This window comes from Oncorhynchus nerka, linkage group LG24 (assembly GCF_034236695.1).
Source record: "Oncorhynchus nerka isolate Pitt River linkage group LG24, Oner_Uvic_2.0, whole genome shotgun sequence".
In the NCBI taxonomy this organism is placed as follows: domain Eukaryota; kingdom Metazoa; phylum Chordata; class Actinopteri; order Salmoniformes; family Salmonidae; genus Oncorhynchus; species Oncorhynchus nerka.
The window spans coordinates 42505861-42533468 of record NC_088419.1 but is presented as its reverse complement, the minus strand read 5'-3'; the positions used below and the strand labels follow the sequence as shown (position 1 = coordinate 42533468).

The 27608-nt window shown below is 42.7% G+C and overlaps 1 protein-coding gene across 1 annotated transcript in view; it reads left to right on the top strand.

Annotated features, from left to right (window-relative positions):
* otofa (otoferlin a) overlaps window positions 1-27608 on the top strand; it is a 141857-nt gene that overhangs the window by 31146 nt on the left and 83103 nt on the right. The window contains exon 3 of the mRNA XM_029631868.2: window positions 13653-13741. Within this exon, the coding sequence (XP_029487728.2) occupies window positions 13653-13741 (89 nt within the window). The remainder of the gene's footprint in view (window positions 1-13652; window positions 13742-27608) is intronic.

The following is a 27608-nucleotide window of genomic DNA, read 5'->3' as shown; positions in this document are numbered from 1 at the left end:
TCCCTCCACAGAACCCAATACAAACCCCAGTCAGGAACCCAGTGGGTAAAAGCAGTGGGGAAGCCAAGCCATGCCGTTAAAAAAGCCATATAGCAACCTACTATATGTTGTGATAATTGCATTATTTGCACTATAACCCATTCGTTTATATGCCACAGTGATATACAATAAGGCAGAGACAACAAAAAGACAAAAGTCACACAGTGGCGGAATAAATTCAACTACACATATGTTAGTTTCATCACAAAACCAGAGAGCAATATCTGTCCGGTGAAGACCACCAAGCAAATATTGCATATTGCATGACCCACAGCATGGTCAAGCAAGTACATTTTTACAAATTCATTAAAAGTGAGAAGCTAAAATGTTTTGAGTCAGTAAGTATTCAACCCCTTTGTTATGGCAAGCCTAAATTTGCTTAACACATAATCACATAATAAGTTGCATGGACTAACTCTGTTTGCAATCATAGTGTTTAAAAATACTTTTTAATGACCTCCTTATCTCTGTATCCCACACATACACTGCACGACTGATGTCCCTCAGTCGTGCAGGGAATTTCAAACACAGATTCAACAACAAAGGGAGATTTTCCATTGCCTAGCAAAGAAAGGCACCGATTGGTAGATGGGTAAGAAGAAAAAAAGACAGACATTGATTATCCCTTTGAGCATGGTGAAGTTATTAATGACACTTTAGATGATGTATCAATACACCCAGTCACTACAAAGATACCGGGGTCCTTCCTAACTGAGTGGCCGGAGAGGAAGAAAACCACTCAGGGATTTCACCATGAGGCCAAAAGTGACTTTAAAAAAGTTAAGAGTTCAATGGCTGTGATAGGAGGAAACTGAAGATGGATCAAACAACACGGTAGTTACTCCACAATACTAATCTAATTGACAGAGTGAAAAGAAGGAAGCCTGTACAGATAAAAAATATTCCAAAACATGCATCCTGTTTGCAACATGACAATGAAGTAATACTGCAAAAAATGTAGCAAACCATTAACTTTTTCTCCTGAATAGAAAGTGTTATGTTTGGGGCAAATACAACACAATACATTACTGAGTACCACTCTCCATATTTTCAATCATAGTGGTGGCTGCATCATGGTATGTGTGTGCTTGTAATCATTAAGGACTGGGGAGGTTTTCAGGATAAAAAATAAACAGAATGGCGCTAAGCACAGACAAAATCCTATAGGAAAACCTGGTTCAGTCTGATTTCCACCAGACACTAGGAGATGAATTCACATTTCAGCAGGACAATAACCTAAAACACAAGGCCAAATATACACTGGAGTTGTTTACCAAGACAACATTGAGTGTTCCTGAGTGGCCTAGTTACAGTTTTGGCTTAAATTGGCATGGAAATCTATGGCAAGACTTGAAAATGGCTTTCTAGCAATGATTAACAACCAACTTGACAGAGCTTGAAGGATATTTAAAAGAAGAATGTGCAAATATTGTACAATTCAGGTGTGCAAAGCTCTTAAAGACTTACCCAGAAAGACTCACAGCTGTTATTGCTGCCAAAGGTGCTTCTACAAATTATTGACGCAGGGGGGTGAAGACTTGCAGTATAGTATGTCAATTATATATTTGTGTATTTAAATTTCAATAAATGTTAAAAATGTCTAAAAACACGTTTTCATGTTGTCATTATGGGGTATTGTGTGTAAATGGGCGAGAAAAATATATTTAATCCATTTTGAATTCAGGCTATAACACAACAAAATGTGGAATATGTCAAGGTGTAAGAATCATTTCTGAAGGCACTTTATATGTAAAAGCTTTTAAGAAACACCACATGACCAAAAGTATGCGGAGACCTGCTTGTCTCATTCCAAAATAATTGGCATTAATATGGAGTTGGTCCCCCCTCTTTTGGGAAGGCTTTCCACTACATTAGTGAGGTCGGGTACTGATGTTGGGCGATTAGGCCTGGCTCGCAGTCAGCGTTCCAATTCATCCCAAAGGTGTTCGATGGAGTTGAGGTCAGGGCTCTGTGCAGGCCAGTCAAATTCTTCCACAGCAATCACGACAAACCATTTCTGTATGGACCTCACTTTGTGCATTGAGGCATTGTCATGCTGAAACAGGAAAGGGCCTTCCCCAAACTGTTGCCACGAAGTTGGAAGCACAGAAATGTCTAGAATGTCATTGTATGATGTAGTTTTAAGATTTCCCTTCCCTGGAACTAAGGGGCCTAGCCTGAACCATGAAAAACAGCCCCACACCATTATTCCTCATCCACCAAACTTTACAGTTGGCACTATGCATTGGGGTAGGTAGCGTTCTCCGGGCATCCACCAAACCCAAATTCGTCTGTCGGACTGCCAGATGGTGAAGCCTGATTCATCACTCCAGAGAACGCGTTTCCACAGCCCCAGAGTCCAATGCTCCAGAGTCCAACGGTGGTGAGATTTACACCACTCCAGCCAATGCTTAGCATTGCGTATGGTGATCTTAGGCTTGTGTGCGGCTGCTCAGCATTGGAAACTAATTTCATGAAGCTCCCATGGGCAGTTTGGAACTCGGTAGGGAGTATTGCAACCGAGGACAGATTATTTTTACACGCTACGCGGTTCTGCACTCAGCAGTCCCATTCTATGAGCTTGTGTAGCCTACCACTTCGCGGCTGAGCCGTTGTTGCTCCTAAACATTTCCACTTCACAATAACAGCACTTACAATTGACCGGGGAAGCTCTAGCAGGGCAGAAATGTGATGAACTGACTTGTTGGAAAGGTGGCATCCTATGACGGTGCCACATTGAAAGTAACTAAGTTATTCAGTAAGGCCATTCTACTGCCAACGTTTGCCTATGGAGATTACATGGCTCTGTGTTCGATTTTATACACCTGTCAGCAACGGGTGTGGCTGAAATAGCCAAATCCACTAATTTGAAGGGGTGGCCACATACTTTTGTGTCTATAGTGTACTTCTCGCTAACACTTGTTAGGGGTTCAAGCAGCGAAGCTGGTGAAACGCTTTGTATTTCTTCTCGGACATTATTATTATTAGTAGTATTATAACAATTCTGCCACTTTGGTGAAAGAATAATTAAATATCCATCAGATAATGAGACCTAGAAGGATGCTTTGGCCTCACCCTCTCATGAACTTGATATCTATTGACCAAGGTCTATATTTTCAGACACGGATTAGTATTGTAACAAAACTTGGGAAACATGTTGTTAACACTGTTAAGAGTCAACATATGCTAGCACATTCAGATTGACCACACAGTGGTGCTATAAGGGGCACATGTTTATCTCTCTTGATCGGTTTGTCTCCAAATAATGAAATTTGGCAGACATGCTCAGGGATATGACTATGCTATGGTTCATTTTAGACGCATGGTGGAAGGACAAAACCATTTATGCAAGCTCATTGGCTCATAGAGGCCATATCATTTGAGCTAGAGGCCTGGCACATGCGTTTAAAGACATGGGTTCATAGATGATAAATATAAAATGATGTGCCAATTGGTCCAGTGGTTCGGGAGAAGATGGCGTTTAAAGTAATCAACATCGTTGAAAATTGTCAAAATTACCTAATCGATCTGTTCTATGTTGAGTTCTGATATTAGGCAAGTGTGGTAAGGATAACAGAAGTAGCTCATCCTAAGGCAATATGTCCAATATGTCCTGATGGTAGCTCGATGGGGCCAAAACTTGAACCCTGGCATTACTGCTCGCAGCTATATTGTTTGATCCCATTTCCGAATCTCCACAGGCTAGGGATAGTTTAGTGAAGTATCAGCAGATAATTCTGACTCGTTACATTGTTACATTGGACAGCAGAGGTTAAGCAAAAGTTTTTTAGGGTGAAGATAAGAAACTTGTGCAGTTTGATTGCATAGTTCTATCTGCTTAATCGACCATGTACGATTCTGTGAAAGCTGCTTCGACATATGTTCCCTCTCTGCAGTGAACTCCACACCAGATGGCCTCAGTGCCTCACACAGCAAGAAAGCAAACACTAATTGGAGTTTAATCAAGACTGCAGTCTAGTCTAATTCAGTTCGCAATCAAATCACTTTAGATCAGCTCGAAAGAGTGCAGCAGTCAGAGAAAAGCTGACTCAATGCGGTAAGTATATTGCACTTATTTTTTTATACTTTAATTACCTTATTTGTTGGTGGATGTTCTTGATTGTACTTGTGTGGGAAGGATAGTTTAATTATGTGCATCATTAATCAGATAAAAATGTGTTCATGGAAGTGTCATTAACTGATGGCGTTAATGACCATAATGCGTTGATGACCATAATGATCATCATTGATAATTTGCTGTGTAAATCTAATTTATACTGAAGAGTTTTAATGTCAACAAGTGTTTTTTATTTTTATTGTCATGTTATTTGCATCGGGTTTCATTTGGCACGTAAAGAATAATTACTTTCTATGAGTGGCTGTATGGCACTCAACATGAATCATTGCATGTGTTGCTGAAGGTGTAGAGAAAGATGCAGAGATACAAAGGAATAGGGAAAGATATAGCAAGACTGTAAGAACGTGTGAGAGAGATGCTTGAGTGATTGGGAGACAGAGGCTATGGAGAAAAAGAGAAATGGACTGTCCAATTTACAAAAAGAGATGGAGAGAAAGAGAGAAAGAAAGTGTAGGAGCGAAATGGGGAGAGTTGCACAAGATGGAATTTCTCAGCCAGCGAACCAAGCTTGAACTCTTAGAAAAATAGGTGCCATCTAGAACTTAAAAGGGTTCTTCAACTGTCCCCATGTGGGAACCCTTTGAATAACCCTTTTCGGTTTCAGGTAGAACCTTTTTTATTCCAGGTAGAACCCTATTGGGTTTCATGCAGAACCCTTTCCCCAGAGGGTTCTACATGGAACCCAAAAGATTTCTACCTGGAATCAAAAAGGATTCTACTTGGAACCAAAAAGAGTTCTCCTATGGGGACAGCCGAAGAACCCTGTTGGAACCCTTTTTTCTAAGAGTATATAAGAGATGCTGTTTCATCTTAGGAGAAACACCCACCCACTCACGCAAACAAACACACATAAAGACTTTGAAAATCTGTTCACCATTAGTGAGCATACAATAGCATTATCTGCAGTCTCTGTACAGCACCTTATCCTGTAGTGCCAGACCCGATCTCTCAAGTCATAGATAAAACAAATTATTGAAAGAAACACTAGTGAATTATGTAATATGTCACCATCTCTGAAAGTGAGGGTGTGTGTGTTGGTGTGATGTGATGTGAGGTCGCAACGATCCTCTGCTCTTCAATAATGCAACTCTTAGAGTTGAGCTTGGGCTTTAGGCCTACATGCTCAGTGGAGTGCTGAATACAGGATGGTAAACCTTGAGTAGACTACCTCCCCTTTCCCCTCCCCTGTCCAGGAAATACATTACTTAGTTCTGAGCGATTAGTGCATTTTGAGGTCAATTCAGTTTGGGTTCCATTATTTATTTTTTTTATCACGGTTTTCGATTTCGGTTTTTAATTAAAATGAAGGAAAAAGGAAAAAGGTTTTTGATTAAAGAAAATTAACATTAATAAATGCACTATGCATTATGTGGGTTGAATGTCCCACAGAATAAAACAAATAAAACAGTGACTGCCCATTACAGATGATCACTTATTAACCATAATTTATTCACATTACTTTATTTTAATAAAATATTTCAGTAATTGTGTATATTACATTTGTTTTTTTTGAGAACTTTATTATTTCATTCCCAGTCACCATCTCATCTCTGTCGAGCTGCTGCCTACGCTGTCTGGCAAAATCACGATTTTGTAGTTCTTCAGAGTAAATAAGGCATGCTTTTATGACTGCTTAATAGCAACTATCAATCACTTAAATCATGCCTTTTCAGGTAGAGATACCCCGTGAAACAAAAGCTGCTCTATATAACACCTCACGATCGTGCATTCTTCTCTCTTACATGGCAGTCATAAAAGAAAAAGTAGATGCGCAATGGATTGTGGTCATTGCAGTTAATTACTACATCCCACAGGTCAGACTGGATCTGATTTATCTCTCGAGAAACTGTGCGATTTGCACATTGAGTTCACAGAAAAAAAAACTGAACGACATGGAATTCAAATAATTGAACCAAATTTGGTCAATTAGTTGTTTAGAAATACGAAATATAAGTGGGATTTCAGTTAACCGCTCAGCACTAACAGCACTAAATATTACATCACTTCCCCTGAAAATGACCTATAGCTATTCCTCCAACTGGAGTGAGGTGTTATCTAAGGGATGAAGCATAGGCCATGATCAGGCTGATCCAACTGTTTTTATTCAACACATTACATAAGTATATGATCATTTCTTTTACATGGCTTTTGATGGGTTTGAAACTTGAAAAGGACATCAAATGAAGTAGGTGTTAAGTTTGAAAGGATCTTCCGAGCAGATGTTAAGTATAAACTCTCAGAGAGAATATTATAAGGAGCTCTTAATTATAGATACTTTATACCTCAAAGCTGCTCTCTGTGATTGAGACAGAGAGGCCTATAAGCTACATAATTTATCTCAGCCTAGATGTTTTCATCATCTGTGTATATGGCAATAGTTAGGAGGAATCATGTGATATGGCTAGGACCGCAGTATGCCGCTCACCCTTCTAGTCGCCCTGGTTTCACAGCAGATCATGGGATTAATTAACATCTCGTTTTTAATTGAGCTCTTTGTCCCTCTTAAAAATGTTATGTATTGGTAACACTGGTGCTCCCAACTTAAAAAAGTGCGGATCACAACATACAATTCAGGGGCACCAGAAGATAGATTTGTTTAATTGACTGAGATATAGCATATTGGGCCTATATGAATTCAAGCTACTTTTGAAGCACATGCTAGGTTACTACATTGTATAAAACACCACAAAACCTACCACACAAGGCAAAAACATTCCATTACACCATAGCCAACTTGTCAACAGTATGTTTATGTTAAATACTGTAACATTTTCTGAAATTGACCATATTCAATTATCATTGCAATTGCTTACACGTTGATGTCAGACATGCCCCTGACCCAATGCTTTGTTGCTGATGACCGGGATGAATGCAGGAGCAGATTTCAGGAGCAGGACAAGACACCCTCTTTTTGACTGATGACTGACATAAGGGCATGTGATAGGCCTATCTGGCTCATATGATTCGGATGGTCATAATGCTTCTTGACAACAACAAAGGATTTAAGAAGCACACTTTCAAACGAAAGGACACTTCTTGGCAGAAGGAAAAAACACATTTGACTACTGTAAATGTGGGTGTCATAACCAGCCATAAAATCACGCAATATATATCTCAACAAGTGTAAATATATGCGTCATGACAGTGTTATGACAGGTTATTGCATGTTAGGACCGCTGTTATGACATACTATGACATGGTTATGACCATGTCATAAAGTGTTATGACGCAAGCTGTCAAGTAAAGTGTTACCACAAAGTCATTGTAGCCATTTCCCTTCCCCTGTGAGATGAGCAGGGGCTGGGGCTGGTTTGCTGTACCGTAGCCAAAGCCTGCCAGCAGCCTACCTACCAAAGGTTGCACTGTGTCCATTACAATGTCTTTCAACAGTTATCCATATTACCGGAGCTTCATCTTATTCTTTCGAACTCTTCCTATGGTGGAGTTCAATTTATGGAAGATGCCAACACGTTGGGTCCTTTAACCGAACCCCTCCGAAAGACACACATACAAAACAGTACACATATACAGCTACACTGGGTGCCGGGGGATGTTCTAAGTCCACAACAATGCTTAACCCTTGTGTTGTCTTAAGGGTCAAAAATGACCCGCCACGATGTTTAACAGCAGAGAAAATCCCCTAAATGATATTTTTTCAACTTGAAATTTGATTAATTATCCTCGAGTGACCCCAACATTAGAAAAAGTGAAACATCGCCTTTGTTCATATTTCCATGAAAGCTGTACACCACCAGGGTCTTTAGGGTCATTTTTGACCCGGCAGTTATTCAATCATTTACACACCACAAAAACACAAAGACACACACACATACACACACACATTCACACATACACAAACACACACACTGAGAAATTGAGATTATGTGTGCTACTGATTGAACTCAGCCAGCAGCTCCTGATGAGGAAGATCACCATGGTCGGCACAGTTAGAAAGAACAAGCCTGAGCTCCCCCTGCACTCCTCGCAATTAGGGGGAGAGAGTCCTTCTCATCAGTTTGCCTTCACCCCAACCATTACTCTAGTTTCTTACCTCCCAAAGAGGAACAAGAATGTGGTCCTCCTGAGCACACTGCACAAAATGGCTGAGATCAGTGATCGTGAGGACAGGAAGCCAGCCATCATCCTGGACTACAACCACAACAAAGGAGGTGTGGACAACCTGGACAAGGTGATTGGAACTTACAGCTGCAGGAGGATGACCTTAGTTCATCACGCAGACAGGAATAAAGAACTCTTCGAGAAGAAGATTATCGACTCATGGTGTGATTGTGATAACATACAGAAACTCAAGTCCTTTTGTTCACCCAACCTAGAATACATCACAATCACATGCCAAGGGAATTATCTATGATTTTCGTCACGTCCATGTACAGTAAGGGAAAAAAGTATTTGATCCCCTGCTGATTTTGTACGTTTGCCCACTGACAAAGAAATAATCAGTCTATAATTTTAATGGCAGGTTTATTTGAACAGTGAGAGACAGAATAACAACAACAAAAATCCTGAAAAATGCATGTCAAAAATGTTATAAATTGATTTGCATTTTAATGAGGGAAATAAGTATTTGACCCCTCTGCAAAACATGACTTAGTACTTGGAGGCAAAAACCCTTGTTGGTAATCACAGAGGTCAGACGTTTCTTGTAGTTGACCACCAGGTTGGCACATATCTCAGGAGGGATGTTTGACTATAGCTCAGCCTTCAACACCATAGTACCCTCCAAGCTCATCATTAAGTTTGGGGCCCTGGGTCCGAACACCGCCCTGTGCAACTGGGTCCTTGACTTCCCGACAGGCCGCCCCCAGGTGGTGAAGGTAGAGACAACACTTCCACTTCCCTGATCATCAACAGAGGGGGCCCACAAGGGTGCATGCTCAGCCCCCTCCTGTACTCCCTGTTCACCCATGACTGCGTGGCCTCGTACACCTCCAACTCAACCCTGCACCTTAGAGGCTGCTGCCCTAAATACATGGAATCACTAGCCACTTTAATAATGGAACAATAGTCACTTGAATAATGTTTACATACTGCTTTACTCATCTCATATGTATATACTGTATTCTATTCTACTGTATTTTAGTCAATGCCACTCCGACATTGCTCGTCCTAATATTTATATATTTCTTAATTCCATTCTTTTACTTTAAAATATGTGTATTGTTAGATACTACTGCACTGTTGGAGCTAGGAACACAAGCATTTCGCTACTCCCGCAATAACATCTGCTAAATATGTGTTATGTGACCAATAAAATTAGCTAAGAATGAGTTTGTCCAAGCAAGGTTTAAAAGCACATCGATGTGCAATAATGTGATTGTGTTTGTGTATGTGATTGATTCTACATACCCCAATGACATAAAATGAACAGGGCTACTCACAGTTCCTGGAGAGGAAACATTTAAAGCTCTTTGTAGTTGCCCTTGTTAGCGGAATGTTCCCCCTAAAAGCCAACTGTTGCATGCCCAAAAATACAGTAGTGTCGATAAGCTGCTTGAGAACATCCCTGTTTCTTCTTACCTTCTCGTTGTGTTGTGCAGTTTAATACACAGACTTCCACAACATGATTGAAGCAGATTTTTCCCAGATGTTGAATCTGATGTGGGAAATGAAATGGGTTATTCAACAAAAAATCCAATACTTTCTGGTGGAGAAAACTGCACTCTAATAGCTAGCTAGTGACTTGCTACTAAAGTTAGAAAGGCACAATTTCTTTTTAAAGTCACTAGCTTACTGATGTAACGATGCGCACTGAGAGTCGGGAAGCAAGTTCAGGGAGTGGATGTTTTAATAAATAAATGAAACATAACACAAAACAAGACACACGAACAACGCACAGACAGGAAACAGAAACAATGACGCCTGGGGAAGGAACCAAAGGGAGTGACATATATAGGGCAGGTAATCAAGGAAGTGATGGAGTTCAGGTGAGTGATGACATGCAGGTGCTTGTAACGATGGTGACAGGTGTGCGCCATAACGAGCAGCCTGGTGACCTAGAGGCCGGATAGGGAGCACACGTGACAGTACCGCCTCTCCGACGCGCGTCTCCAGCCGCAGGACGCCGACCAAAATGACGAATCAGGAGCGGACCTGATATAGACAGATGTGTGCCTTTCCAAATCATGTCCAATCGATTTACCACAGGTGGACTCCAATGAAGTTGTGCTCCCTATCCGGCCTCTAGGTCACCAGGCTGCTCGTTATCCCCCTCCCCCCCCCCTTAAAAGACCTAGATGCACTATTGTAAAGTGGCTGTTCCACTGGATGTCATAAGGTGAAAGCACCAATTTGTAAGTCGCTCTGGATAAGAGCGTCTGCTAAATGACTTAAATGTAAATGTAATGTAATGAAACATTTCAAAGATGATCAATGGAAACCGGATGCACCTAAGATCAATTTTGTGTCTCATTGCAAAGGGTCTGAATACTTCTTTATTTGATACTTTTTTATAAATTAGCGACAATTAGCGACTAAAAACCTGTTTTCGCTTTGTTATTATGGGGTGTTGTATGCAGATTGATGATACTTTTTAAAAAATGTGATCCATTTTAGAACAAGGCTGTAATGTAACAAAATGTGGAAAAGTTGAAGGTGTCTGAATACTTTCTGAATGCACTGTATACCCTGCCCATTCCCCTTCCCCGTATCCCAATATCCCAATAAGTTAGATACCCACATGCCAACCATAGATCGCACTAGTATGTGGACACCTGCTCGTCAAACATCTCATTCCAAAATTATGGGTATTAATATGGAGTTGGTCCCCCCTTTGCTGCTATAACAATCTCCACTCTTCTAGGATGACTTTCTACTAGATGTTGGAACATTGCTGTGAGGACTTGCTTCCATTCAGCCACAAGTGCATTAGTGAGGCCGAGCACTGATGTTGGGTGATTAGGTCTGGCTCGCAGTCGGTGTTCCAATTCATCCCAAAGGCGTTCAATGGGGTTGAGGGCAAGGTTCTTTGCAGGCCAGTCAAGTTCTTCCACACAGATCTCGACAAACCACGCTTTGTGCACGGGGGCATTGTCATGCTGAATCAAGCTGTTTCCACAAAGTTGGAAGCACAGGGGCCTTGCCCTAACAATGAAAAACAGTGCCAGACCATTATTCCTCCTCCCTCAAACTTTACTGTTGGCACTATGCATTCGGGAAGGTAACATTGTCCTGGCATCCGCCAAACCCAGATTAATCCGTCAGACTGCCAGATGGTGATCGCGTTTCCACTGCTCCAGAGTCCAATGGTGGCAAGCTTTACACCACTCCAGCCGACGCTTGGTATTGCACATGGTGATCTTAGGTTTATGTGCGGCTGCTCGGCCATGGGAACCCATATCTTGAAATTGCTGACGAACAGTTCTTGTGCTGACGTTGCTTCCAGAGGCAGTTTGGAACTCATTAGTGAGGATTGCAACTGAGGAAAGGCGATTTTTCAGCACTCTGCAGTCCCGTTCTGTGAGCTCGTGTGGCCTACCACTTTGCGGCTGAGTCATTGTTGCTCCTAGACGTTTCCCCTTAGCAGCACTTACAGTAGCAGCACTTACAGTTGACCGGGGCAGCTCTAGCAGGGAAGACATTTTATCAACAGGTGTGGCTGAAATAACCAAATGCACTCATTTGAAGGGGTGTCCACATGCAATGTATATCGTGTTCCCTACAGGTTGTAGAAAAGGTCAGAAGCTCTGAACTATCTGTTCAGACCCCAGTCCTACCTACCCACCAACCTACCTAAACACAACCCCTCTGCTCTTTTAGTATTTCTCCAATAGGTTTCCTCAAGGTGAAGGCCTCCACTTCTACTGTATGTCAAAGATATGTCGAACAAAAACACTATAGTAAATACTACAGTGTGTCTGAAAAAACACTACGTTGATTACAATAGTATATTCTACAGTTTTCTTTAACTACAATATTCATTCTATAGTTAACTGTAAATACTACAGCATGCTACAGTATACAGTATTCACTGTGGGGTTTTAGTCCAGTAAAGTCCACCAAAACACTACAGGTAATAGTATAACATTTAAGTACTGTATACTATAGTATTTGTTCATGTGGGTGCACACACACGCACACACACACACCTAAGGGCTTGTCTCTTGTCTGTATGGATTACAGTGGCAGGTGGAACCCCAGGTTTAAATAAAGGGGCAGGCCTGGTGGATAACTGCTCTGAGTAAAAACAGCCCACTGTGCTGTCAGCAACCAGGAGCAGAAAGGACCAGCAAGGGCTGTATGAGCTTCAAACATTTCCCATCACACATCCAGCACTGACATAGACACATTTAGTTCAGCGTTACAACAGACAAGACTGACAAAGAACAATTGAATTCCCTCAGCTCTGTCTTGCTGTTGTACCCTTGACAGGATTTAGCTAGGCTCTCTCTCACTCTTTGGATCCTTACCCCATTCCACCCTCAATTTTTTTTTAAACAGAACTTACATAAGGTGATAACACAGGGGGAAAGGCTGCTGATTGGCTAATCAACTGTGGACAGTCATTTTAAGCAGTAAGGCCCGCGGGGGTGTGGGATATGGCCAATATACCACGGCTAAGGGCTGTTCTTATGCAAGACGCAATGCAGAGTGCCTGGACACAGCCCTTATCAAGGTATATTGGCCATATATCACAAACCCCCGAGTGGCGCAGCGATCTAAGGCACTGCATCTCAGTGCTAGAGGTATCACTGCAGACCCTGGTTTGATCCTTGGCTGTATCACAACCTGCTGTGATCGGGAGTCTCATAGGGCAGCGCACAACTGGCCCAGCATCGTCCGGGTTAGGGGAGGTTTTGTCTGGGGTAAAATAAGAATTTGTTCTTAACTGGTTTGCCTAGTTAAATGAAGGTTAAATACAAATGTAATAAATAAAAGAAACCTGAGGTTCCTCATTGCTATTATAAACTGCTTACCAACATAATTAGAGCAGTAAAAAAATAAACATTTTGTCATACCCGTGGTATACAGTCTGATGTACCACGGCTGTCAGCCAATCAGCTTTGGGGCTCGAACCAACCAGTTTATAATAGAGATTAGATCACTGAGATGCATAGCGTTTGCATGCTGTGGTGCAACTTCTGTTGTGTTTATTAGAGATGACTCAGCAGCACAACTTGGGTTTATCTTGAAGAAATCCAATTAAGGTTTTCTCACAATTTCAGTTATTCATGTTGCCGGTGGTGTTGCTTTGGCGTTGGGTTGAAAATGTTTCACTTGCTTAGTAAAACAAGTAATTAGATATTCTATGGCCCAGTAAGAGAAGGCTGGTGGGCTTTTTTAAATTGCCTGTTGTGGTTAATGATTGACATTAAATACTTTTAAACCGGTCAGTCAAATGATTTTCCTGTAAACTGTGGATGTTGTGGTTGAATCATTATAGCCTGTGGTTATGCAGCCTGTCACACTGTCACATAGTTTTGGGCTGAATCCTTAATTAGTCTTTCTCGCCCCTCAGACGTTCCGATGGCCAATTGCCAGTAGAGTGGATGAAAATGAGATGCTGGAAGTTCAAGTGTTCAACTACAGCAAAGTCTTCACCAACAGGTCAGTTACCTACAATACACTCAAACACAACACTGTAACATAAGTACTACCATAATCTCTCGTGGAGAGACTACATAAACATAAATAGTACCGTCGATCTCTCATGATACAATGGGATGCGTGAGAGAATGAGCAGCGAAAGTTTCGGTGCTTTGGACAAATCCCGATTTCACAGGTATCAGCATCTTTCGAATTTCGGAAAGCGAGGGGACATTTGGCCATAACTTGCAAAGAGAGAGGTGCGGAGGTCCGCTTCAGTTCTGATCCTCGTCCTATTTTTTTGTCTCTAAACACATATGGACACAGAACCGAGTACTGCTACTACTAACAAAACTCAAACCAACAAATACCTGAATCTCAGCATGCTCAATACACACTCCAAACACGGGTCAGAGGAATAATAATACGCACAACGCTGCCACACACCACCATACTAACCAGGGTCTAACTAACAGTTGGAACATTGAGGGAAGGTCACCATAACCCTTCCATCACTTTCCTCCTGCCATCCTCAGACGGACATAATGCACACGATAATCGCTAACGCTTCTTGACTACGAGGTGATAGATTGATTCAATTGTATGTGGGATTGGCTGCAGTGCAGCATCCGAATGGGCTTCTAATAGAGTGGAGCGAGGCAGTCATGAAATTGTATTAGCGCCGTATGCTAATGGATGCGTCTGTCGCACCTGAGCTCAACTACTCAGACGCTAAGGGCGAGACTTGAAGGATGAAGTAAAAACACAGGTACAGTATATACAGTAGATGCTATATCTCTGTCTATCTCTATGATTAGAGATGATATTCCACTCAAAGTAGGCTCTGTATGCGTGTGCATATGATAGATGAGATACATGAAGAAATAACTAAAATAAGCACGGACTCATTTGATTCCAATTATACAAATGAATCGACAGACCACGTTTCTTTTAGGCACTGTTAACTGTTGACATTCTTACTACAGATACATCATCACTAACTTTGGAGGCTGTCTATTTATTATTGTAAATTAAAAATATAAATAAATTCTCCCCAATTTTGATTTTGTCTCTTCGCTGCAACTCCCCAACGAACTCGGGAGAGGCCAGGTGGACTCACGATTCCTCCAAAAACATTCCCCCCCTAACCGTGCTCCTTAACACTCGCCAGCTTAACCCCGGAAGCCATCCTCACCAATGTGTCGGATTAAACACTGTTCAACCGGCGACCGGGGTCAGCCTTCAGGCACCCGGCCCGTCACAAAGAATCGCTATCAATCCAATTTCAAAATTCAAATGTATTTATAAAGCCCTTCTGACATCAGCTGGTCACAATGTGCTGTACAGAAACCCAGCCTAAAACACCAAACAGCAAGCAATGCAGGTATAGAAGCACGGTGGCTAGGAAAAACTCCCTAGAAAGGTCGGAACCTAGGAAGGAACCTAGAGAGGAACCAGGCTGTGAGGGGGGGGGGCAGTCCTCTTCTGGCTGTGCCGGGTGGAGGTGATAACAGACAAGATGTTCAAATGTCCATAGATGACCAGCAGGGTCAGATAATAATAATCACAATGGTTGTAGAGGGTGCAACAGGTCAGCACCTCAGAAGTCAATGTCAGTTGACTTTTCATAGCCGATCATTCAGCGTATCTCTACCGCACCGGCTGTCTCTAGAGAAATGAAAACAGCAGGTCTGGGACAAGGTAGTACATTCGGTGAACAGGTCAGGGTTCCATAGCCGCAGGCTAAACAGTTGAAACTGGAGCAGCAGCACAACCAGGTGGACTGAAAAGTGCATCAAAGCTGGGACCGAGAGACTGAAAAACAGCTTCTATCTCAAGGCCATCGGATTGTTAAGCAGCCATCACTAACATTGAGTGGCTGCTGCCAACATACTGACTCATCTCTAGCCACTTTAATAATAAAACATGTAACGTAATAAATGTATCACTAGTCACTTTAAACAATGCCACTTTATATAATGTTTACATACCCTACATTACTCATCTCATCTCATATGTATATACTGTACTCATCTACAGCACCATCTACTGCATCTCGCCTATGCCGTTAGGCCATCGCTCATCCATATATTTTTATCTACATATTCTTATTAATTCCTTTACCCTTGTGTGTATAAGTTAGTTGTTGTGAAATTGTTAAACGACTTGTTAGATATTACTGCATGGTCGGAACTAGAAGCACTAGCATTTCGCTACACTCGCATTAACATCTGCTAACCGTGTGTATGTGACAAATAACATTTGATTTGATTTGAGTGGGGACAGCAAGGAGTCATCAGGCCAAGTAGTCCTGAGGCATGGTCCAAGGGCTCAGGTCCTCTGAGAGAAAGAGGGAGAGAAAGAGAGAGAAAATTCACACAGGACACCGGATAAGACAGGAGAAATACTCCAGATATAACAGACTAACCCTAGCCCCCGACACATAAACTACTGCAGCATAAATACTGGAGGCTGAGACAGGAAGGGTCGGGACACACTGTGGCCCCGTCTGACGATACCCCCGGACATGGCCAAACTGGCAGGATATAACCCCACCCACTTTGCCAAAGCACAGCCCCCACACCACTAGAGGGATATCTTCAACCACCAACTTACCATCCTGAGACAAGGCCGAGTATTGCCCACAAAGATCTCTGCCACGGCACAACCCAAGGGGGGCACCAACCCGGAGAGGAAGATCACGTCAGTGACTCAACCCACTCAAGTGACGCACCCCTCCTAGGGACAACATGGAAGAGCACCAGTAAGCCAGGGATTCAACCGCCGTAGTAGATATTGATGCAGAAAATCCCAGTGAGGAGAGGGGAACCGGCCAGGCAGAGACAACAGGGGCGCTTCGTTGCTCCAGTGCCTTTCAGTTCACCTTCACACTCCTGGGCCAGACTACACTCAATCACAGGACCTACTGAAGAGATGAGACTTCAATAAAGACAAAGGTCGAGAGTCTGCGTCACTCACATGGATAGGCAGACCATAAAAAATGGAGCTCTATAGGAGACAACCCTGCCTCCAGCTGTGTGCTTAGAAATTCTAGGGACAGTAAGGAGACATGCGTCTTGTGACCATAGTGTACATGTAGGTATGTACGGCAGGACCAAATCGGAAAGATAGATAAGAGCAAGCCCATGTAATGCTTTGTAGGTTAGCAGTAAAATCAAAAGCAGAACTAAGGTCTAGGAGCACTAGGACAGATGCAGAGCCTCGGTCTGACGCCATTAAAAGGTCATTTTACCACCTTCACAAGTGCAGTCTCAGTGCTATGATGGGGTCTAAAACCAGACTGAAGCGTTTCGTATACATTGTTTGTCTTCAGGAAGGCAGTGAGTTGCTGCGCAACAGCTTTTTCAAAAAATGTTGAGAGGAATGGAAGATTCGATATAGGCCGATAGTTATTATATTTTCTGGGTCAAGGTTTTGCTTTTTCAAGAGAGGCTTTATTACTGCCACTTTTAGTGAGTTTGGTACACATCCGGTGTATAGGGAAACGTTTATGTTCAACATAGGAGGGTCAAGAACAGGAAGTAGCTACTGTAGGTACTGTCTTTCCAAGCTAGTCGGAAGACTTCCAGTTTGGTGTAGCGCCATTTCCGTTCCAATTTTCTGGAAGCTTTCTTCAGGGCTCAGGTATTTTCTGTATACCAGGGAGCTAGTTTCTTATGACGAATGTTTTTGTTTTTAGGGGTACGACAGCATCTAGGGTATTATGCAAGTTTAAATTGAGTTCCTCAGTTAGGTGGTTAATTTATAGCACGGCTTTTGATGATCCTTGGTTGGGGTCTGAGCAGACTATTTGTTGCGATTGCAAACATAATAAACTGGTGGTCTGATAGTCCAGGATTATGAGGAAAAACATTAAGATCCACAACATTTATTCCACGGGATAAAACTAGGTCCAGAGTATGACAGTGGCAGTGAGTAGGTCTGGAGGAATGTTGCAGATAACCCACTGAGTCGGTGATGGCTCCGAAAGCCTTTTGGAGTGGGTCTGTGGATTTTTCCATGTGAATATTAAAGTCACCAAAAATGTGAATATTACCTGCCATGACTACAAGATCCAATGGGAATTCTGGGAACTCAGTGAGGAACGCTGTATACGCCCCAGGAGGCCTGTAAACAGTAGCTATAAAAAGTGATTGAGTTGGCTGCATAGATTTCATGACTAGAAGCTCAAAAGACGAAAACACAGTCGTTTTTGATTGTCTAATTTGAAATGTGCTATTGTTAATGTCAGCAACACCTCCACCTTTGCAGGATGCGCGGGGATATGGTCACTAGTGTAACCAGGAGGAGAGGCCTCATTTAACACAGTAAATTCATTAGGCTTAAGCCATGTTTCAGTCATGCCAATCACATCAAGATTATGATCAGGGATTAGTTCATTGACTATAACTGCCTTTGAAGTGAGGGATCTAACATTAAGTAGCCCTATTTTGAGATGTGAGATATCACAATCTCTTTCAATAATGACAGGAATGGAGGAGGTCTTTATTCCAGTGAGATTGCTAAGGCGAACACCGTCATGTTTAGTTTTGCCCAACCTAGATCGAGGCACAGACACGGCTTCAATGGGGATAGCTGAGCTGACTACACTGACTGTGCTAGTGACAGACTCCACTAAGCTGGCAGGCTGGCTAACAGCCTGCTGCCTGGCCTGCACCTTATCTCATTGTGGAACGAGGGGAGTTAGAGCCCTGTCTATGTTCGTAGATAAGATGAGAGCACCACTCCAGCTAGGATGGAGTCCGTCACTCCTCAGCAGGCCAGGCTTGGTGCTGTTTGTGGGTGAGGCCCAGAAAGAGGGCCAATTATCTACAACTTCTATATTTTTGGATGGGCAAAAATCAGTTTTCAACCAGTGATTGAGTTGTGAGACTCTGCTGTAGAGCTCATCACTCCCCCTAACTGGGAGGGGCCAGAGACAATTATTCGATGCTGACACATCTTTCTCGCTGATTTACAGGCTGAAGCTATGTTGCGCTTGGTGACCTCTGACTGTTTCATTCTAACATTGTTGGTACTCTCTACACTCACCAGTTTTAGCTTTAGCCAGCACCATCTTCAGATTAGCCTTAACGTCCGTAGTCCAGCCCCCTGGTAAACAGTGTATGATCGCTGGATGATTCGTTTTAAATCAAATCAAATTTTATTTGTCACATACACATGGTTAGCAGATGTTAATGCGAGTGTAGCGAAATGCTTGTGCTTCTAGTTCCGACAATGCAGTAATAACCAACGAGTAATCTAGCTAACAATTCCAAAACTACTACCTTATACACATAAGTGTAAAGGGATAAAGAATATGTACATAAAGATATATGAATGAGTGATGGTACAGAGCGGCATAGGCAAGATGCAGTAGATGGTATCGAGTACAGTATATACATATGAGATGAGTATGTAAACAAAGTGGCATAGTTTAAAGTGGCTAGTGATACATGTATTACATAAAGATGCAGTAGATGATATAGAGTACAGTATATACGTATACATATGAGATAAATAATGTAGGGTATGTAAACATTATATTAAGTAGCATTGTTTAAAGTGGCTAGTGATATATTTTACATCAATTCCAATCAATTCCCATTATTAAAGTGGCTGGAGTTGAGTCAGTGTGTTGGCAGCAGCCACTCAATGTTAGTGGTGGCTGTTTAACAGTCTGATGGCCCTTAAGTCTAATACTACGGGTAATGGAGTCACCAGTGACTAGGGTTTTCAATTTGTCAGAGCTAATGGTGGGAGGCTTCGGTGTCTTAGACCCCGTAATGGGAGGAGGAGAGACCAGAGAAGGCTCGGCCTCTGACTCCGACCTGTTGCTTAATGGGAAGAACGGTTGAATGTTTCTGTCTGCTGAATGAGCGACACCGGTTGAGCATTCCTACAGCATTTCCTTCCAGAAGCCATGAGAAAATTGTTCGGCTACGGGGACTGTGCGAGGGGATTTATACTACTATCTGCATTTATTGGTGGCACAGACCGCACAAACCGCACAGCAGCACGTAAACAAGTCTACAAGTTGTGACCGGAAATGACACAAGGAGCTCTATGGCGCGATGAGCCAAGTAAACTCCCCCGGCCAAACGCTTCCCTAACCCGGACCGCGCTGGGCCAATTGTGCACCATTCTATCGGACTCCCGGCCACGGCCGGATGTGGCACAGCCCGTGAATGAACCTGGATCTGTAGTAACGCCTCTAGCACTGCAATGCACATTCAAAATGGTGATAGAAATTTGGTAAGATGGATTTAAGTTTCGCTGCATTAAAGTCCCCGGCTACTTGGAGAGCCACCTCTGGGTGAGCGTTTTCTTGTTTGCTTATGGCGGAATTTGGCATGGGTCCCCATATCCTCAAAAGGTTCTACAGCTGCACCATCGAGAGCATCCAGACTGGTTGCATCACTGCCTGGTATGGCAACTGCTTGTTCTCCGACTGCAAGGCACTACAGAGGATAGCGGGTACGGCCCAGTACATCACTGGGGCCAAGCTTCATGCCATCCAGGACCTCTATACCAGGCGGTGTAAGAGGAAGGCCCTATTGTCAAAGACTCTAGCCACCCTAGTCATAGACTGTTCTCTCTGCTACCACACGGCAAGTAGTACTGGAGCACAATGTCTAGGTCCAAGAGGTTTCTAAACAGCTTCTACCCCCAAGCCATAAGACTCCTAAACATCTTGTCAAATGGCCACCCAGACTATTTGCATTGCTCCCTCCCCTTTTACACCGCTGCTACTCTCTGTTGCTATCATCTATGCATAGTCGCTTTAATAACCCAACCTACATGTACAGTTGAAGATGGAAGTTTACATGCACTTAGGTTGGAGTCATTAAAACTCGTTTTTCAACCACTCCACAAATTTCCTGCAGTTTTGGCAAGTTGGTTAGGACATCTATTTTGTGGATGACACAAGTAATTTTTCCAACAATTGTTTACAGACAGATTATTTCACTTATAATTCACTGTATCACAATTCCAGTAGGTCAGAAGTTTACATACACTAAATTGACTGTGCCTTTAAACAGCTTGGAAATTTTCAGAAAATGATGTCATGGCTTTAGAAGCTTCTGATAATTGACATCTGATAAGCTTCTGCTAATTAACATCATTTGAGTCAATTGGAGGTGAACAAGTGAATGTATTTCAAGGCCTACCTTCAAACTCAGTGCTTCTTTGCTTGACAGCATGGGAAAATCAAAAGAAATCAGCCAAGACCTCAGAAAGAATAGTGTAGACTTCCACAAGTCTGGATCATCCTTGGGAGTAATTTCCAAACACCTGAAGGTACCACGTTCATCTGTACAAACAATAGTATGCAAGTATAAACACCATGGGACCACGCAGCCGTCATACCGCTCAGGAAGGAGACGTGTTCTGTCTTCTAGAGATGAATGTACTTTGGTGCGAAAAGTGCAAATCAACCCCAGAACAACAGCAAAGGACCTTGTGAAGATGCTGGAGGAAACAGGTACAAAAGTATCTATATCCACAGTAAAACGAGTCCTACATCAATGCCACTCAACAAGGAAGAAAATCCAAAGCCACCATAAAAAAGCCAGACTACAGTTTGCAACTGCACATGGGGACAATGTGATATGATGATACTACAAGCTTGGCACACCTGTATTTGGGGAGTTTCTCCCATTTCTCTCTGCAGATCATCTCAAGCTCTGTCAGGTTGGATGACTGCACAGCTATTTTCAGATCTCTTCAGAGATGTTCGATCGGGTTCAAGTCCGAGCTCTGGCTGGGCTCCTCAAGGACATACAGACTTGTTCTGAAGCCAATCCTACATTGTCTTGGCCGTGTGTTCAGGGTCGTTGTCCTGTTGGAAGGTGAACCTTCGCCCCAGTCTGAGTTCCTCAGAGCTCTGGAGCAGGTTTTCTTCAAGGATATCTCTGTACTTTGTTCATCTTTCCAACGATCCTGACCAGTCTCCCAGTCCCTGCAGCTGAAATACATCACAGCATGATGCTGCCACCACCATGCTTCACCGTTGGGATGGTGGCACATTTCCTCCAGGCAAGACACATGGCATTGAGGCCAAAGAGTTCAATCTTAGTTTCATCAGACCAGAGAATCTTGTTTGTCATGATCTGAGAGCCCTTTAGGTGCCTTTGGCAAACTCCAAGCGGGCTGTCATTTGCCTTTTACTGAGGAGTGGCTTCCATCTGGCCACTGTACCATAAAGGCCTGATTGGTGGAGTGCTGCAGAGACGGTTGTCCTTATGGAAGGTTCTCGCATCTCCACAGTGGAACTCTGGAGCTCAGTTGATTGCTCAGTTTGGCCGGGCGGCCAGCTCTAGGAAGAGTCTTGGTGGTTCCAAACTTCTTCCATGTAAGAATGATGGAGGCCACTGTGTTCTTGGGGACCTGTGCCTCAACACAATCCTGTCTCAGAGCTCTACGGACAATTCTTTCAACCTCATGGCTTGTTTTTTTCTCGGACATGCATCGTCAACTCTGGGACCTTATATAGACAGGGACCTTATATAGACATAGCCTTTCCAAATCCGGTCCAATCAAATGAAATGATCACAGGTGGACTCCAATCAAGTTGTCGAAACAGCTCAAGGATTATCAATGGAAACAGGATAAACATGAGCTCAATTTTGAGTCATTTAGCAAAGGTTCTGAATAGTTATGTAAATAAGATATTTCTGTTTTTTATTTGTAATAAATTTGCCCAAAAACTTTTTTCACATTGTCATTATGGGGTATTGTGTGTAGATTGATGAGGGAAAAAATAATTTTAGACATTTTAGAATAAGGCTGTAACGTAACAAAATGTGGAAAAAGGGAAGTGGTCCGAATACTTTCCGAATACACTGTATTTCACCCTCATTAACATACATGATTACATTGTGCATGTTCATTTATACAGTAATTATTACTCAATATGTCCTCACCTGGGATTTGAACTCATAACCTTTTGGTTCACTGCAATGGAGGGTAAGAGGGAGTGGTGGGATGACCTGGTCATGTTACCAAAACACAATGAGTTTCGTGATGATGATGACACACATGCACGCACATGCGCACTTTAGAGGTTTACCCGGCCAGTTATATGCATCATTTTAAAACTTTAATATCACCTCATATACTATTGATGCAACCTCGGTGTTGCACTAATGGGGAACACTGCACTTTAATACAACCCAAAACATTATTTGCTTCTCAAAGTTTTTTCCTCCAATTATATCTGTGTTAAGGGATGTGAGCATATGAAATCCTTCCTCCACAAACCCCCCGCATTGTATAATTCATGTGAATCTTCTCCTCCCAAACTCTTTTGTTTGCTGCTTTCGCCTCCGCTCTCTCCCCCCGTCTCCCTCCCTCTCTTCCCCCACAGACTGCAAATTATGCCTTCATCGCTATTATCCCTCATTTCCTCTGCACTGTAAACAAAGACTCTTTGGATCAACCAACAACAAAAAATATTTAACTGGTTACAACTAAATGAGTTAGGTTTTTTCAATTGAAAAATACTACATTTGTTGAAACCAAATATATGATTCAATGCCAACTGTTTTGGCAAACCTATATTTTAAGTTGCAATCTTTCAACACTCAACTTAATTTTACCCTTTGGTTAAACCTAATAAATAACAAATACAAACTAATACTTCATGTAAATGCAACCCATTGTTTTCCTCTTCTTCTAAGTTCACTTTTTCATTTGGAATTAGCTATCCAAATTTCTTCAAATAATTAAATAAATTCCCTGTAAAACAATTAATTAAGTTGGTTCAATAACTAGAAATAATGTTGCCAAACATATTCTTTACACAAGACGTTCACGTTTAGTAGCCACATTATTATAACCAAGCATTGGCTACTTTAACATAGAAACCTCCTCAGGCTCTTTAGTGCAGAGGGTCATTGTCATTCCCCAGAGTAGCTGCCCCTCACATAGAGAACTCATAAACTGCCTCTTAACCTTTACAGGGACATAACAATAACCATACTGTTATAGGGGTGGCAGACAAGAGAGATTGTGTGTGTTTGTGTGTCTGTGTCTGTGTCTGTCTGTGTCTGTGTCTGTGTGTGTACAAGTTTTATTCATGTCTCACTGTTGACCAACGGGGGGCACTGCTTTGTAATGTGATGATGAAAACTAAATCATGTGCAAGTGTAAAGCATACAGTCATGAGAGAATACTAAACAACCTGTGCATCGTTTCCCACTCATACTCCAAGATCTTCTCTGCATTCATGTCTTCGAACAGCAACACTTATTATTGTAGTTAAGCTTCAATTTAATGTATTGCTCGATAGAAGCCAGGGTGGCAGGTAGCCTAGTGGTTAGAGCGTTGGGCCAGTAACCAAAAGGGTGCTGACAAGGTAAAAGTCTGTCGCTCTGCCCCTGAACAAGGCAGTTAACCCACTCTTCCCAGGTAGGCCATCATTGTAAATAAGATCTTGTTCTTAACTGACTTGCCTAGTTAAGTAAAGGTACATTTTGCTATTCATTTTTTAAAGACAGCTAACTTGAGATTTTGAGGGTTGACCTAGAAAGAAAAAATGTATTTCACTTGAGAAGGAAGGAGATGACCTCTGCTCTAAATTATGAAGCAGATGAAAGTAAATTGTTTGGCACATCAGGATCAATAATGAATGGCACCTTTTGAAGAGCCAAAAAGTGAGCCAGAACATGATAGGCTGGTTTTCTTCAATTATTCAGGAGTTGTACACGCTTACAAAGGCTGAAAGGAACCGACAAACCGTTCACTTTTCTGAGGAGGTATCGAGGTATCGATCACCATCGTGATAACGAAAGGACAGAGTAGAGAGGAGAAGAAGATGGGGGGGAAGAGAAGAAAGGGGTGGAGGAGAGAGAACAGTGAAGGAGACAGTATCCTGCATCTTCCTGTACCAAATAGATGGATGCAATAAAAGTTGATATTGGAAAGAGATAAGAGATAAGCTATATTCCAAACTAGAGAATAATCCAAGGTATTCTGGCTATGAGCCAAATAAGGACATGTATACCATGGTATTATTCAGTACTCAGTATGGAAAGACTTAGCTACTTCCAGATGAAGCCTAGCTGTCTGCGTTGGTGGGGGAATGATTTGTGACAGTGAGGATTAAACCTGGTGTTAAGTTCTGTCCATGAGGTTTATCCTCTATAGTCTGTATTGACTAATGGTTCCTTCATTTGGCTGCAGTTGTTATTATTTGGCTGCAGTATTGTGCTGCATACTGCATCCATCTCTCAGGAGGGAGGGAGAGAGGGAGATTACAGGCACAGAGAAAAGGGGGAGAGAGGGAAAGCATGAGAGATACAGAGAGAGGGTGAGAGAGTGTGAGAATGAGAGAGAGAGCGAAAGAGAGAGAGAGACACCTGCCTGGAGGTGATAGCATTCCCTCCCCCATACGCCCCCATAGGCAGAACTACGACAACATAACCAACAAAAACAGGTCACAACTCCTGCAGCTCTGTAGCACGCTGGGTATGTACATACTGCAAACCCAATTTTGATGAACTCACATATCTATTGGGTAAAATTCCACAGTGTGCCATCACAGCAGCAAGATTTTTGTGACCTGTTGCCACAGGAAAAGGGCAACTAGTGAAGAACAAACACCATTGTAAATACAACCCATATTTATTTATTTTTTATTTTCCCTTTTGTACTTGAACTATTTGAACATAATATGACATTCGAAATGTCTTTATTATTTTTGAACTTTTGTGAGTGTAATGATACTGTTCATTTTTATTGTTTATTTCACTTTGTTTTTTATTATCTACTTCACTTGCTTTGGCAATGTTAACATATGTTTCCCATGCCAATAAAGCCCTTAAATTGAGAGAGACATGGGTGGTGGTGAAAAAGGGAGGGAAAGGGAGGGAGAGGGTGGGAAAGGGTGGGAAAGGGAGGGAAAGGGAGGCAAGGGAGGGAAAGGGAGGGAAGGGGGGGAGGGAAAGGGAGGCAGAGGGAGGGAAAGGGAGGGAAAGGGAAGGAAGGGAGGGGGTGGAAAGGGGGGAAAGGGAGGGAGAGGGTGGGAAAGGGAGGGAAAGGGAGTGCAAGGGTGGGAAAGGGAGGGAAAGGGGGGGAAAGGGAGGGAGAGGGAGGGAAAGGGAGTGCAAGGGTGGGAAAGGGAGGGAAAAGGGAAAAGGGGGAAAGGGAGGGAGAGGGAGGGAAAGGGAGGGAAAGGGAGTGCAAGGGTGGGAAAGGGAGGGAAAGGGGGGAGGGAAGGGGGGGAGGGAAAGGGAGACAAAGGGAAGGAAAGGGGGGAAAGGGAGGGAAAGGGAGGGAGAGGGTGGGAAAGGGTGGGAAAGGGAGGGAAAGGGAGTGCAAGGGTGGGAAAGGGAGGGGGAAAGGGGGGGGTGGGAAGGGAGGAAAGAGAGGGAGGGAAAGGGAGTGCAAGGGTGGGAAAGGGAGGGAAAGGGGGGAAAGGGAGGGAAAGGGAGGGAAAGGGAGGGAAAGGGAGGGAAAGGGGGGGAAAGGGAGGGAAAGGGAGGGAAAGGGAGTGCAAGGGTGGGAAAGGGAGGGAAAGGGAGGAAAGGGGGGGGAAGGGAGGGAAAGGGAGGGAAAGGGAAAAAGGGAGGGAAAGGGAGGGAAAGGGTGGAAAGCAAGAGAGAGTGAGGCTAGAATTGCACGAAGCAACTTTCACACACTTTTAGTTGCAGTTCCAGGTTGCAAGTGACATCATCTCAAGCAACTTTGCTGTTACATGACGCAACAACAAAAATAGCTTGCAACAGCAAATCAGATTGAGGCTGCTTCTGTCATATTTTTATTTTTTTATTCTGCACTACCCCCATGTTGAGCTGCTGCATTACATCGTCGTTTCACCAATTCTTTGTTTGTCCAACTGTTTGGTTATTGTAACAGCATGGATATAGACAAAATGCAGTCTGTACAATTTAGCTAGCTAGCTAAAATGACATTGCGAACACCAACATGACTAGCTAGCAACGAGCTAACCATGCTAGCAAGGAATTAAGCTAATGTTAGCTAGCTAATTAGTACAGTTCAGGGTGAACAATTTCAGTTGAAACTGGTCAGGGAAAGGTTTGGGTTCACTTCAATAATTGCATTTATTGACTGCCAAACCATGTTCATTTGACTAGCCATGATGCCAAATGGTAGATATCTCCTATTCTGCTAATGTCTCTTCTGTCAACCTTTATGCACACTGGCAGTGACAGGCAGCTGTGTTGACATGATAACTGGTTAGAATTCTGAAACTTCGAATGGATCATGTGACAAAAGTATTTTGCTTTGATTGGCTGAGGCTTGCAACTAGTTGCACAAAGTTGAAAAGTTAGAACTGGATGCAACCAGGTAAGAGAGATTGGTTGGTGAAAGAAAAGTGGATACAGAGAATTTAGAGTGATGAACACAATGGTGGTTTGTGATTGGTATTTTAGTGAAAGCACCAAATAGCCTCTCTCTTACTCTCTCTCTCTCACACACACACACACTCACACATATCCTAATGGCCCAAGTTTGCTCCCTGCCTGTCACTTCTCATAATCCCCAGGCCTCTCACTGTTACTGACCATCCCTTAGGAGAAATACCCCCTCAACCTCCTCCAGTGTGTGTGTATGTGACAATGTTAAATGTTATACTATTGACTGTGGTTGGCTTATATTACGTGTAGTTGGGCTCCCAGTGGATTAATGTGTGTGTGTGTGTGTGTGTGTGTGTGTGTGTGTGTGTGTGTGTGTGTGTGTGTGTGTGTGTGTGTGTGTGTGTGTGTGTGTGTGTGTGTGTGTGTGTGTGTGTGTGTGGATATATAGTAGTAGTATACTGGGTCTTTGTGTGGTGTGTGATTGATTGCTCTGCTACAATATTGTCCGGGGGAAACTATATCAATTATTCACACCTTTATAATTCTCTGACTGAATACAAATG